The sequence below is a fragment of the Schistocerca serialis genome, chromosome 1 (genome assembly GCF_023864345.2).
Source record: "Schistocerca serialis cubense isolate TAMUIC-IGC-003099 chromosome 1, iqSchSeri2.2, whole genome shotgun sequence".
In the NCBI taxonomy this organism is placed as follows: domain Eukaryota; kingdom Metazoa; phylum Arthropoda; class Insecta; order Orthoptera; family Acrididae; genus Schistocerca; species Schistocerca serialis.
This window is the reverse complement of record NC_064638.1, coordinates 684,369,495-684,385,015: the sequence shown is the minus strand read 5'-3', so window position 1 is coordinate 684,385,015 and position 15,521 is coordinate 684,369,495. Positions and strand designations below refer to the sequence as shown.

Below are 15,521 nucleotides of genomic sequence, written 5' to 3'. Positions count from 1 at the left end.
CCAGTATAAATATCGATAACAGGCGAAAATCGTCGAATTCTCGAATCCCGTCTAGTATACAGTTAAGTTTGTGCGGAACCTTGTGCATGAGTCGTTCTCATATTTAGCAGTGTTATTTTTACCGTACGACTAGTTCTGATATCCCTGGACAGTCTTCAGATTATAACGGACCTAAAATTTTGAATAATTAACGTAATTGATGACATGTGTTCCTGATGCCCTGGTATCTGGTGAAAAATCGTCGGTTCCGAAGAAGAAATTAAATGAAAAAAAATATTAGAATAAGCTGTAGCCGAATCGTTATTGCGCGACTATTTCTACGCAGCAACGTCGAAAGAATTTTGACAAATGACAAAAAAAGGCATAGTATTTGGTGAAATCTCAGGTAATGCTGTTAAAGATTTTTTATTGTAGATTGCAATGGTTGTAGAAAACGATCACCGGCCGGGGTGGCCGAGCGGTTCTAGGCGCTACAGTATGGAACCGCGTGACCGCTGCGGTCGCAGGTTCGAATCCTGCCTCGGGCATGGATATGTGTGATGTCCTTAGGTTAGTTAGGTTTAAGTAGTTCTAAGTTCTAGGGGGCTGATGACCTCAGAAGTTAAGTCCCATAGTGCTAATGGCCATTTGAAACATTTTTTTTTGTAGAAAACAATCACCAGCTAACAGCGGTCCGCCCCGATAGCTGAGTGGTCAGGGCGACACAATGTCAATCGTAAGGGCCCAGCTGGGTCGGAGATTTTCGCCGCTCAAGGACTGGGTGTTGTGTTGTCCTATTACCATCATTTCATCCCCATCGACGCGAAAGTCGCCGAAGTGGCGTCAAATCTAAACACTTGCACCCGGCGAACGGTCTACCCGACGGGAGGCCCTAGGCACACGACATTTTTAGCTAACGGTATTTGCGAACAAAATTGTATGGTTGTTAATCAATTTAGAAAAATATTTACGCAATAGTAAGTGCAAGACATTCAGGCGGAAATGGGCACAGTGACACTGACTACAATTCAGATTCGAAATCGCTGTCAGAAATAGCAAATAACTCTAATAGTGGAATCAGTAAAGCAGACTGTGCTAAACATACGCACTTGATTGCTAATTGTTTGGCACTCAGTTTGCGTAATAAACAGCTTCACCCAGCTTACTGTAAGCCTACTGGTAATACTTCTACAGCCGGCCGAAGTGGCCGTGCGGTTAAAGGCGCTGCAGTCTGGATCCGCAAGACCGCTACGGTCGCAGGTTCGAATCCTGCCTCGGGCATGGATGTTTGTGATGTCCTTCGGTTAGTTAGGTTTAACTAGTTCTAAGTTCTAGGGGACTAATGACCTCAGCAGTTGAGTCCCATAGTGCTCAGAGCCATTTGAACCATACTTCTACACCTCAACTGATCTTAAATGAGTATTTTCCGTAAAGCAAAATATCTCTTATGAGCGGGTAACTTTCACTAAATAACTACTGACTGACTTTTGCATAACACTGTTACGTATTCTGGAAATGACAGCAGAAATTAATCATTCTGATCTACAACAATCTTTAAAAGCTCGCTGAAATTACTTTTTCATAATCTGAATATTAATGCTGGTTTTTAGGTGAAGATTTCCTGAACAAAAAAGTCCCTTAACCTTAACTATTCAGTCTCAATTAGTTTTTAACTTTCGGTAAATTTCAATTTTTTATACAAATTATCAAAATTAATTTAGATCAGCAATCATATTTTTATCATCAGCATTGACACTAGGTTTTAATTAGTTAGGGCAGGATAGAGTCCAACTTCGTAAACACTTGTAACACACCGTTAATATTAAGCTGGTAATTATTCACAAAATGGAACTAGTACTCTGGCTAGCCTTGATACACTTCTAAATATTAAAGTTGGTCTGGTCTTACTTCAGTGAGTGGCTGCTGCATGCGATAAGAATCGCTAACAGTACATGATAACGTGCTCGTCTTAGCTTCGCTTTGCAGTAAAGAATTTTTGGTCCGCAGTGCTTTTCTGTCATATTTACCACTTTTCATGCTTTTGCACACTGTGCCCAGTAAACGCTGTAATTATGCCAGGCCATAACATACGGTTCTTCTATTTTGGAAACTTACTTCATATGCTGCTAGCAACCACTACAACAGAGCGCTTGTGTCAGCCTCCACTGCGCAACAGGTCGCGCCAGGCTCAACTGCCCTGGCGTCGTCGTCCAGCGGCAACCGCTACGTTTACATGCGACACGTCTTCCGAGAGATGAAAACCGAAATTCGGAAAGCGTTTTTCGCTTTCGTGTCTACCTGTTAAGGTCTGAAGTGGATTAGCTTGTGCAGTTAAATATGGCGTCTGGAAAAGAGCTAATCTAGTTTCTGATTTAGTCAACACAACTATTATTTCTCTTCACTTTTAAACGTTACACGTTGACAGCTTCATGCTCAATCTAATATTTCTGCTTCTCCTTCACGGTACAATAAGTCCATATTAACCAAATATTCTGAAAACAAGACGTAACTTGACAACGAAGAACGTTTCAAAACCGGTTGTGCTTAAATGGGAGCGAAGATCTATTGCGGAATTGGAAAACCGGCAGCTAGAAGCGGATTTCCAGAATCGTTTTTAAATGTTTATGGGTTCACCCAGAAGCGGGTTTGGGAAATCGTTTTACGAAATCCGGCTTTGGGAGTCCCATATAAACTTGGTGAATGTTCCCTGTTTCAAGTATACTCTTTGACTGTTCACAATAACAAATCGCCCTGAGTAGACCAGCGTGTTTACTACATGCTATTACATAATTCTTTTTTTAGGTATTGCATTTAAATTACGTAATCATATTCATTCATAATGAAATCTGTAAAAAATATTAACAAAATATAATACATTAAAGATTACTGCATTACTCAAAATTACAACATTAATACTGTAAAAATCTTCTACGTCAGACACTGTGTGGTTGTTCTACAAGATTTATGTGCAGTAATCTGAAATGAAGTGATACTGTAATAAAGCAATGTCCTACTGGAGCTGAAAATTAAACGGTGCATTAAAATTTCTTTAAATTACTATGTTTTTATTGTACGAGCGTAGGGTGGCAGGCGTAAGGTCATCAGTTTATACATGGATTAGACACAATCCACTTTAACTTCGTCTAGTATGTGAAACGCTTGTACACGAACGGCTTGAATTATTTGTTGGACAAATTTCTATTTCTTACTTTGTTGCATTTTTCCCCCTACGACGGACTCTAGTATTATAAAAGTTTCGTCGCCTATCCTATCATCCTGTCCGTCTTCTGCTTACTGTTTTTCACATTTTCCTTACCTCATCGATATTATGGAAGACCTCCTTATTTCCCATCTTATCAGTCCATCTATTTTTATGATCCTTCTGCGAGGACCACATCACAAATGCTCGTTATGTTTGCCAGTAGCAGACCTACTTTATTCTAGCAGTGCCTGTGACTGCTTCTTAGATCCTGTTTAATTCATCCAACGTGCGTCTTTTACTTCCAGAGCAGCAGGATACCTTCACTTCAGCTACTGCGTGGCCTGTAGTTTTGATATTACGATTTACACTAGTTTCATTTCCGCTGCTCCTCATTAGTTTCATCTTTCTTTGTCTCGCTTTTAGTGCATACTCTGAGCTCATTGAACTCCTATCAGCTAATATTATGATTTATAGCATTTCACCGCGAACTTCAGTCTCACACTTTGCAGTATTTTTTTCCCCTGTAATTGATTCTTCGATATAATTATATAGAGTGAACAGTAGAGGAGAGAGATTTACACGGAGGTGGCAAACGTCATGACATACCTCCTAATGTTGTGTGGGATCTCCTTTTTACCGGGATGGTGTACCAGTTCGACGTAGTTTGAACTCAGAAAATCGTTGGAAGTCCCATGCAGAAATTCTGAGCCGTGCTGCTTCTATAGCTATCCATAATTGCGAAAGTGTTGCCGATGCAGCATTTTGTGTACGAACTGACCTCTCGACTGTCCCGTAAATGCCCGATGGGATTCGTGTTGGGCGATCTGGGTGCCCAAATCATTCACTCGAATTTTCCATAATTTTCTAACCAACAATTATGGCCAGGTGACATGGCACATGGTCGTCCATAAAAAATCCATCTTTGTGTGGGAACAGGAAGTTATGAATAGCTGCAAATGGTTATTTCCAGTCAATGATGTGTTCAGTTGTACCAGACGATCCAGTCCACTCCATGTAAAGACAGACTCATCATTATGGAGCTGCCAGCCGGTGTGGCCTAGCGGTTCTAGGCGCTTCAGTCTGGAACCGCGCGACCGCTACGGTCGCAGGTTCGAATCCTGCCTCGCGCTTGGATGTGCGTGATGTCCTTAGGTTAGTTCGGTTTAAGCAGTTCTAGGTTCTAGGTGACTGATGACCACAGATGTTAAGTCCCATAGTGCTCAGAGCCATTTGAACCAGCCGTTATGGAGCTACTACCTGCTTGAGCAATACGTTGCTGATAGCTTGGTCACATGGTTTCGTAGGGCCTGCACCACAATCTAACCCTAACATCAGCTCTTATCAACTGAAATCAGGGGCCATGTGACGACGGAACGGTTTTTCAGTCGGTTAAGGTCGAATCGATATGCTCAAGAGCCCATGACATCTGTAGGCGATGTCGTACTGTTCGAAAAAGCACTCGCGTCGGCCGTCGCCTGTCATAGCCCATTAACGCCATATTTCGCCCCACTTTCCTAAATCACACGTCCGTCGCATGTTTGACATGGATTTCTGCATTTGTTTCACGCAGTGTTGCTTGCCTGTTAGCAGTGGCAACTCTACAATAACACCGTTCTATGAAGACCGTCGGCCACTGCACTGTGCTTGGTGGGAGGTAATTCTGAAATCTGGTATTCTTGTCACTCTCTTGGCATTGTGGGTCTCGGAATATTGAATTTTTACTGACTATTTTTTGAAATGAAATATCCCTTGCGTCCAACTGCATCTACCATTCTGCGTTGAAAGTTTGTTAAGACCCATCGTGCGGAAAGCTTTCCATATGCGTCACCTGAGTACAAATGACAACTCCGCCAATGCCCTGACCTTTTATACCTTCTGTACACGATACTTCCGCCGACTGTGTTGCGCATATTGCTATCCCATTACTTTTGTCACCTCAGTGTTTTATCCGACTTCCACTTTAGCTCATGCTTGTCTTTTTAGGATTTTCTTGTACAAGTCTACACTTGAAGAAATCTGCTTTAAGGTCGGTGACGGTATGATAACCATGTTTTGATGAAGTGCTCCTGAGCAGTTTGCACGTGGTGACACTGGTGGTGGTTGCCCTCCCGCAGGAGCTGAGCGTGTCCCACAATGCGCTGCGGCGGCTCCCAGACCGCCTTCTGTCCACCGCCTCCAGCCTGCGCCGCCTGCAGGCCTCCCGCAACCATTTGGACATCCTGCCGCCCCGGCTGCTACACAATGCCACCTCGCTGCGGGTACGTAAACCAGCTGCAGTTCACAGTAGCTAAACGGCAATGCGTTCCGCCTCGTGTATCGAAGTTATATCCTACAAACCGGTCTAAAAGATCAAAATGTTCGAATGTGTGTGAAGTCCTAAGGGACCAAACTGCTTAGGTCATCGATCCCTAGACTTAAACACAACTAACTCAAACTAACTTATGCTAAGAACAACACACACACCCATGCCCGAGGAAGGACTCGAAACTCCTGCGGGAGGGGCTGGGTCTAAAAGATCAGCTGTTCCGTCGGTGTTTACTTAGAAACAAACTTGTTTTAGGAGAGGGTCCTTGACCAAAACAGAATTTTCTTTTTTTCCCCAAAGATGTTTCTTTGAACTGTTACCATCATCAGTAGGCTTTTCTTACCTTTCGATTAAAATACGAAAAACACTTTTCATTACTTGTACATTTATAAATTTGAGTTTTGAAGACAGTATTTACAAATGTGGAAAACTGACGAAGCTTTGTATGTACACCTTGCTACCACACGCTCTAGTTTTCCTGGATTTTTACGCTTTTAATTGCACGTATTTTCTTTCACAGTTTGCCATTTGCATCCATACAGAACTTAATATAGAACAGCTATTTATTTAGGAATTTTAGACTAGCAAATGTTAAATTATTCGCAACATTACGTAATTCTGTGTGGAAGATTGCATGTGTGTGTGTCTGCTGGAAATACGTTTCAGTTATTTTTTCTGTTTTTCCGTTAGTAACACTGTGAAGAGATGCATAAAGTTACTGTGTGCGAACTGCAGAAACAAGTTGGTAGACAAGTGAACAGTTGAATATTTTCTAGACGTCAGTTTTGAATCTTTGTGAGGTGTATCTGCCACTTTGTGTATTTGCGTGTGTATGTGTGAAGAGGGTGGTTTTGAGTGTTTAGGATGGTCTTAAAATTTCGAAGTAAATAACGGTTCTACATTAAGTTCTGCGTGGTTGCAGATGACAAACTGTGAAAGAAAACAAGTGCAATAAAATACATGTTAATCCAGGAGAACCACAGCACTTGGTAGCAACGTATATATGCAAAAATTTCTCTGTTTTTAAAATTTGTAGTCCTGTTTTAAAAACTCAAATTTATATGTGTATAAGTAATGGAGAGCATTTTTTCCCTTTTACAGAAAGATAATATGAACCAACTGATGATGTTGAAACTTTTAACGATACATGTCTGGCAAATAAAAGATAAAAATTGTCCTTTTCTCAAGGAAGATCCTCTCTAAAATGAAATCTGGTTCAAAAGACACAGTCGAAAAATGTTGTTGTTGTGATCTTCAGTCCACAGACTGGTCTGATGCAGCTCTCCATGCTACTCTATCCTGTGCAAGCTTCTTCATCTCCCAGTACCTACTGCAACTTACATCCTTCTGAATCTGTTTAGTGTATTCATCTCTTGGTCTCCCTCTACGATTTTTACCCTCCGCACTGCCCTCCAATACGAGATTGGTGATCCCTTGATGCCTCAGAACATGTCCTACCAACCGATCCCTTCTACTAGTCGAGTTGTGCCACAAATTCTTCTTCTCCCCAATTCTGTTCAGTACCTTCTCATTATTTACTATCTTCCCATCTAATTTTCAACATTCTTCTGTAGCACCACATTTCGAAAGATGCTATTTTCCTCTTCTCTAAACTGTTCAACGTCCATGTTTCACTTCAATACACGGCTACACTACGCACAAATACTTTCAGAAAACTCTTCATGACATTTAAATCTATACTCGACGTTGAAAAATTTCTCTTCTTCAGAAACGCTTTCCTTGTCATTGCCAGTCTACATTTTATATCCTCTCTACTTCGACCGTCATCAGTTATTTTGCTTCCCATATAGCAAAACTTTTTTTACTACCATAAGTGTCTCATCTCATAATTAGATTCTCTCATTATCACCTGATTTAATTTGGCTACAGTCCATTACACTCGTTTTGCTTTTGTTCATGTTCAACTGCTCTTCCAGATCCTTTGCTGCCTCCGACAGAACTGACACAATTACAATGACATCGGCAAATTGAATATACAGATTGAATAACATCGGGCATAGGCTACAACCCTGTCTCACTCCCTTCCCAATCACTGCTTCCCTTTCATGCCCCTCGATTCTTATAATTGCCGTCTGCTTTCTGTAGAAATTGTAAATAGTATTTCGCTCCCTGTGTTTTACCCCTGCCACCTTCAGAATTTGAAAGAGTATTCTAGTTGACACTGTCAAAAGCTTTCTCTAAGCCTACAAATGCTAGAAACGCAGGTTTGTCTTTCCTTAACCTATTTTCTAAGACAATTCGTAGGGTCAGTATTGCCTCACGCGTTCCAACATTTCTACGGAGTCCAAACTGAACTTCCCCGAGGTCGGCTTCTATCAGTTTTTCCATTCGTCTTTAAAGAATTCATGTTAGTAGTTTACAACCGTGACTTATTAAGCCGATAGTTCGGTAATTTTTGCACCTGTCAACACCTGCTTTCTTTGGGATTGGAAATGTTATATTCTTCTTGAAGGGTGAGGGCATTTCACATGTCTCATACATCTTGCTCACCAGATGACAGAGTTTTGTCAAGGCTGTCAGCAGTTCTAATGTAATGTTGTTCACTCCTGGAACCTTGTTTCGACTTAGGTCTTTCAGTGCTCTGTCAAATTCTTCACGCAGTATCATGTCTCTCATTTCATCATCATTTACGTCCTCTCCCATTTCCCTAATATTGCCCTCAAGTACATCTTTCTTGTATAGACCCACCATATACTCCTTCCACCTTTCTGCTTTCCCTTCATTGCTTAGAACTGGTTTTCCATCTGAGCTCTTCATATTCATACAAGTGGTTCTCTTTCTACAAAGGCCTCTATAATTTTCCTGTATGCAGTATCTGTCTTACCCCTCGCTCAGTCTGGAACCGCGCGACTGCTACGGTCGCAGGTTCGAATCCTGCCTCGGGCATGGATGTGTGTGATGTCCTTAGGTTAGTTACGTTTAAGTAGTTCTAAGTTCTAGGGGACTGATGACCACAGATGCTATGTCCCATAGTGCTCAGAGCCATTTGAACCATTTTTTTGTCTTACCCCTAATGATATATGCCTCTACATACTTAATTTGTCCTCTAGCCGTCCCTGCTTAGTCATTCTGCACTTCCTGTCGATCTCATTTTTGAGACGTTTGTATTCCTTTTTGCCTGCTTCATTTACTTATTTTTATATTTTCTCCTCTCAGTAATTAAATTCAGTACCTCTTCTGTTACCCACGGGTTTCTAGCAGCCCTCATCCTTTTACCTACTTGATCCTCTGCTGCCTTCATTTTTTTCATCTCTCAAAGCCAATCGTTCTTCCTCCACTGTATTTCCTTCCCCCGTTCATTCCAATCGTTTCTTAACGCTCTCTCTGAAACTCTCTACAACCTCTGGTTCTTTCAGGTTATTCAGGTCTCATCTCCTCAAATTCCAACCTTTTTGCAGTTTCTTCAGTTTTAATCTACAGTTCATAAGCAATAGATTGTGGTCAGTGTCCACATCTGCCCCTGGAAATGTCTTACAATTTAAAACCTGGTTCCTAAATCTCTGTGTTGCCATTATATAATCTATCTGAAACCTTCCGGTGTCTCCAGGCCTCTTCCACGTACACAACCTTCTTTCATGATGCTTAAATCAAGTGTTCGCTATGATTAAGTTTGTGCGAAAATTCTAGCAGGCGGCTTCCTCTTTCATTCCTTACCTCCATTCCATATTCACCTACTACTTTTCCTTTTCTTCGTTTTCTTACTACCGAATTCCAGTCCCCCATGACTATTAAATTTTGGATTTCCTTCACTATTTTATCTCATCATACATTTCTTCAATCTCTTCATCATCTGCGGAGCTAGTTGGCATATAAACTTGTACTACTGGGGTCGTGGTGGGCTTCGTGTCTATCTTGGCTACAATAATGCGTTCACTATGCTGTTCGTAGTAGCTTACACGCGCTCATCTTTTTTTATTCATTATTAAACTTACTCCTGCAATATCCCTATTTGATTTTGTACTTATAACCTTGTATTTACCTGTCCAGAAGTCTTGTTCCTTCTGTTACCGAGCTTCACTAATTCCCACTATATCTAACTTTATCCATTTACCTTTTTAAATGTTCTAACCTACCCACCCAATTAGGGGATCTGACATTCCACGCTTCGATCCGTAGAAATCCAGTTTTGTTTCTTCTCATAACGACGCCCTCCTGTGTAGAGCCCGCCAGGACACCCGACTGGGGACTATTTCACGTCCGGAATATTTTACCCAAGAGGAAACCATAATCATTTGACCATACAGTAAAGCTGCATGCCCTCGGGAAAAAATACGGCTGTAGTTTCCCCTTGCTTTCAGCCGTTCGCAGTACCAGCACAGCAAGGCCGTTATGGTTAATATTAGAAGGCCAGACCGTCAATCATCCAGACTGTTCCTCCTGCATCTACTGAAAAGGCTGCTGCCCATCTTCTGGGCTCTGCAGGCAACCTCCCCCCCCTCCCCCCTCCACCGTTGTGGTTGCACCAACGATACGGCTATGTGTATCGCTGAGGCACGCAAGCCTCCTCACCAACAGCAAGGTCCATGGTTCAAGGGGAGCGGGGAGGGTGTGGCGGGCGAATCCTGAGATGTACGAACGATAAATTTACTACATCGTCTAACGAGAACCCAGATCAAGTGTAAAATGAAAAACACGAAACATTGTGGTTTAGAAGTAGCTGGCTTGGTTCATTACTTGCTGCCGTGAATTTTTAACATTTCAGGTGTACCACTCTTATTCGCACTGGTGCTTCAGACTGCGTATTTGCTAGAAGAGTGGTTTCTATGTACCACTACAGTTATTAGTAATCTCAGTGAGATAGCCGAAATGGTGGCTAAACATGTCCAAATCGGATAAATCTGACCGTGAAACAAACTGACAGGCACACGTCCAAATGATAGGCTGTTAAAAAAATAAAAAAATAAAAAAAAACCATAGCGTTTATGTTAGAAAATAAATAAGAGCGGTGGAACATGTCTATTTGATCGTACTTATTATTATTCAAAATACGAGTAACTTACATAAATGCATACATCCGTACACATGGGCTAAGAGGAGCACAGCTAATGAACGAAGAGACAAGAGAAGGAAGCAATACAAAAAAATCCAGAGTTATCAATATTTTAAGCTTATACACTACGCAAGTCTCTTTTTATCATAAAATAAATTATGTTCACGTAAAATAGTCCACAAAGAAAATATTGTGTCCCTACAATTTGTAGTTGAATTTAAAGTAGTTGGCGTATGACAGCTGGCGGCTAGGCCGCTCCCACAAAACACCTGTGTGAACGTGGTGCTGCCGGCACCTTCTGTGTGGCCACTTCCGCCGCGCGAAGCATCCTGACAGACAGTTCTCAGTGAGTCACTGCACAGTGAAGACGTCAGTACCATACGTATATTTCACGTTTTTTAAGTGATTTTTGTAAGAGACAATGAGACTAGACTTCAGACTTCATATTTTCTACGAGTTTATCACCGACAGAATTCGTAAAACTAAAGAGACCAACCCCATCCTGATAGGCTGAACAATATCAAACCTAGTGCGATACGAAACACTGCAGAGACCCTTCGACATGTAACGTTTCATGAACGAGAAATTTTCACCAGCTTGAAAGAAATTAATGTATCTCTGAATTGAATTAAAATTAAGAGAACATTTCTGATATGCTAAGAGTCTGTACAGATAGGTGTACTATACGTGAAGCGATTTTCTATCATCAGTGCGAGTGAAGCGCTATGGTGGTGGCCTGTATATTGTCGTGATGACGTCACAACTGAGGACTTTAACGTCAGATTGCAGCTGATTTAAATTATACTATACACGTCTGTTTTCCGCACGCCACATTATAGTGTGTGACTGATTGTACAGTAGTACCACTGTCGCTTCTTCTAGATCCCGTTCCACTTGTGAATAGTGCGCGAACGACTTGTGAGTATCAACGTAGTGTATTTGTTCATTATGATGCTGAAGTTAACAAAGTTATGATTTAAATAGAGGATGTTTTCACAAGGACTTTGACTGCTATATTTAGACACTTCCTTACTTCTTGTCACTTCCAATGAACGACGAACTTTCTGAGCAAGTTGATGGCGTCCCAATTGGTAACCCACTAGGCCTTGATGAGACACCTGTGGTCTGTTTTTACGGTAACATAGAATAATTCTTTCGTTATCCAAATAAAATAAATTGAAAAATCATGGCCGGCCGAAGTGGCCGTGCGGTTCTAGGCGCTGCAGTCTGGAACCGCGAGACCGCTACGGTCGCAGGTTCGAATCCAGCCTCGGGCATGGATGTGTATGATGTCCTTAGGTTAGTTAGGTTTAACTAGTTCTAAGTTCTAGGGGACTAATGACCTCGGAAGTTGAGTCCCATAGTGCTCAGAGCCATTTGAACCATTTTTTTGAAAAATCATGCTTACCATGGTGAAACGGCAGGGAGCGTGTTGGGAAGTGGAGCTGAACTCAGTGCAAAAGAATTCCACCAAATAACATTTATTTAACAGTTTTTCGGATCCGGAGTTCAAGAAAGACACAGAAAATACACAATAAAAAACAAACAAACAAGCACACAATCTTCAATAAAAAGCAGGCTTTAAGTAATGAAAGCCGTAAGATTATTACATCTCCAATAAACTCGATTAAGGAATATTCGCAGTTAAATATATTTACTTTAAAATTACACTAAACGACATCAACATCCCTCTACATGATGCAGGTGGCAGGAAAGCTTTAAATTTATGTTACTAGTGTTCTTCAAAAGAGTCTATGTTCGAAAAGTCAGAATTGTTTAATAACGTCAGACAACCCTGAAAATTTCTTAATAATCAAGAGCCTTTATAGTTTCGACGAAGTCGCTTTGATTATACCAGATAAACGTTATTGAAGACTTTCACCAAGACAGTATACGTAGAAAACCTACCAGAAAGACCTTAAGACTAGAGAGTAGAGCAGGCAATATAAAGTAAACACATCTTAAAATGTCATTCTAGTAAAGGAAATTAACATACAATTACTAATTTTCATTCATAGAAAGCAAGTTTTGGTCTCATCAAAAAGGCAATGGCCAAAATTATTGTTCTGACAATTATTTAAAAGTTCACTATCTATCATTTAACCTAATTTTGGACAGAATTATTTCTAACGATGGACTACCAGCCAGATAGTACACAACCATACATGACATAAAATGTACCACACTCGAAACTTTTATTGACACACAAGACAACATACAGGGGATAGGCAAAATGATGTAGATACCTGTACTTACTTGGGAATGGTTTATTGATAAGTGGTTGGACCCGTATTTGCCCGTAATACAGCTGCGATTCTTCTTCGAATACTGACGTATAATGATTGTATAGTCTGCATGGGAATTTTATGCTACTCTGCGATCAGAACCTCTTCTAAGCGAGGCGGAAAGGTGCTCCGGAGTCTGTGCTCCAACACTGCCCACAAGGGTTCGATAACGTTGAAGTTTGTGGACTGTGCTGGCCAGGGAAGACGCTGCAGTTCAGTTGCATGCTCCTCATACCACGATTGTGCTGTCCTGGCTGCGTGAATTGGTGCATTATTCGTCCTGAAATATGGCATCATTGATGGGAAACAACATTTTCATCACTGGCGCACCTGATCATCTAAAACGTTCTCATGATTGTTGGATGTAACACGCCCTTTGAGAGTAATAATGGGACCAGCAGAATACGACGATATGGTTGCCCACACCGTCACACTTTCACTTCCACGCTTAACCGTTGGAAACAAGCAAACAGGATCGTACTCTTCTTTGGCGTTCTCCAGACATACACCCAGCCTGATGTTGGAAACAACGAAAGCGTTGACTCGTCGAACCATATGACGTGTTTCCACTGATCAGCCGTCCAGCATTTATGCTCCTGACACCATGTTTTACGCTTATTTGTGTTGGTTGCCGTCACTAATGGTTTCGGTATAGCAGCTACTCCGTGAATATTCACTTTATGGGTTTCTCGGCGGACGAAGATGGCTATTGAGCTCTGTAGTCACTTTAGCCACCCTAGTTTTGTATTGTTTTCACACAATTCGTGTTAGTGTACGATCTCTGACATTTAGTTTGATTTGCGCCCACTGTTATGTTTACACGACGTTTTTTTCCATGCTTTGTGTAGCTGTCATGACTTTTGAAACAGTTGCTCTTGAAACATTCAATAAGTTGGCTGTCTTGGTTACTAATGCTCCAGCTAATCGGGCCCCCACAATCTGCCCTCTCTGGAACTCTCGACCTCTCGACCTCTCGACCTCGGCCTATCAATGCAAATACGAAGTGTGCACTACTCTTAAACATCATGCACTGATGCGTAGTCCGTACTGGAGACGCACAGTCCAGCGCGACACGTGCCTGACCTTCGTTGTTGACCATCAAACACAACCATCCCATTACTCCCAATGTTCACATTATTTTACCTATCCACTGTATGTGATCAGTTAGCCATGGAGAGACTGAAAATTTGATAAATTGAACGTGAAATTTATGATTTGATCAGCAATTTTAATACAGTAAGTTTTTCAGATTACATGATACTTTAACTACTGTGCCACAGAAATTATTATTATTATTATTGTACTCACTCCTTTTATGATGGAGTACACTTATTAAATTTCCTTAAGTTTGACATCTGACAGAGGTGCGAAGACACACAAACAACTATACAACCATCTTACCAAACCTTCTTAGCATGGACTGATTACATGCTACATTACGTTACATTACATTTCAATAATACTTGCAAAATAATGAATGAGACATTTTGTAATGATGTGGAGCATGTGAATTTAACACAAGTTTTCTGTACACTGTTATTTTTCTTTCTTTTTTTACAGTTACTACTTCAAATTTAAAAAGTCATCTATTGAGTAGAACGAATTATTATTGAGGAATTCTTTTAATTTGTGTTTTAATTCTGGTTGGTTACCTTTCAGACTTTTCATGGTATTTGGTTAATGGCCGAAGATTTTTGTGCCAGCAAAATTCATTCCTTTCTGTGCCAAAGATTTATCCCAGAACAGTGAGGATAATCCTTTCTTCTGGCGCTCTAGCTATGCACTTTGCTATTGTTTTTGAATTGGGATATGTTATTAATAATAAATTTCGTAAGCGAATATATGTATTGCGAAGGTACTGTGAATATCCAGAGTTCATTAAACAAAGGTCTGCAGGGTGCTCTTGGATACGCCCACGCTATTATTCTGATTACACACTTTTGTGTATAGAATAATTTTTCTCTTAACGATGAATTACCCCAAAATATTATGTCATATGAAAGCAGTGAATGAATATAGGGATAGTAGGCTAATCTACTGGTAAGCTTATTACCAAAATTTACAATAATCCTAATAGTGTAAGTAGCCAAACCTAAACGCTGTATCAGATCAACAAAGTGTTTCTCCCAATTCAACTCCTCATCAGTGCACACTCCCAGAAATTTTGAATATTCCGCCTTAGCGACAGACTTCTGTTCAGAGTCTATATTTATCAATTGTGTTATGTCATTTACTGTACAGTACTGTATATGCTGTGTTTTCGCAAGATTTAGTGAGAGTTCATTTGTAGAGAACCACTTAGTAACTTTCTTAAAGCCATTATTTACTATTCCCTCAGCTAATTCTCGTTCGTTCAGTATGATTACTATTCTTGTATCATCAGCAAAAAGCACTAGCTTTGAATATAGAGTGGCAAATCACTAACATATATTATGAACAATAAAGGACCCAAGACTGAATCCTGTGGGACACCATTCTTGACACTTGCTAAACTAGAGGGCTCTCCCCGTTTTTGCAGACCATCTTTACTGTTAATTTCAACTTTCTACATTCATCCAGTTATATGTGACCTACAGAATTTGTGCACTTGTCCACTCATACGAAAATACTTGAACTTATGTACAAGAATTTCGTGACTCAATCAGTTAAAAGCCTAATACAAGTCGTATTTGTTGAGCTCAGTCCATCAGGCTAATTTTATAGCAACCACTCAGTAGGTTCAATTAGAAGTGATACAAC

At 40.7% G+C, this 15,521-nt stretch overlaps 1 protein-coding gene across 2 annotated transcripts in view; it reads left to right on the top strand.

The window, feature by feature from the left end:
• LOC126480396 (prolargin-like) overlaps positions 1 to 15,521 on the top strand; it is a 119,645-nt gene that overhangs the window by 58,571 nt on the left and 45,553 nt on the right. Inside the window, exon 3 of one of the 2 annotated variants that reach the window (XM_050103861.1) lies at positions 5,296 to 5,439. The exons of the other annotated variant lie outside the window; for it this stretch is intronic. Within the exon in view, the coding sequence (XP_049959818.1) occupies positions 5,296 to 5,439 (144 nt within the window). The remainder of the gene's footprint in view (positions 1 to 5,295; positions 5,440 to 15,521) is intronic. 2 annotated transcript variants of the gene reach the window in all.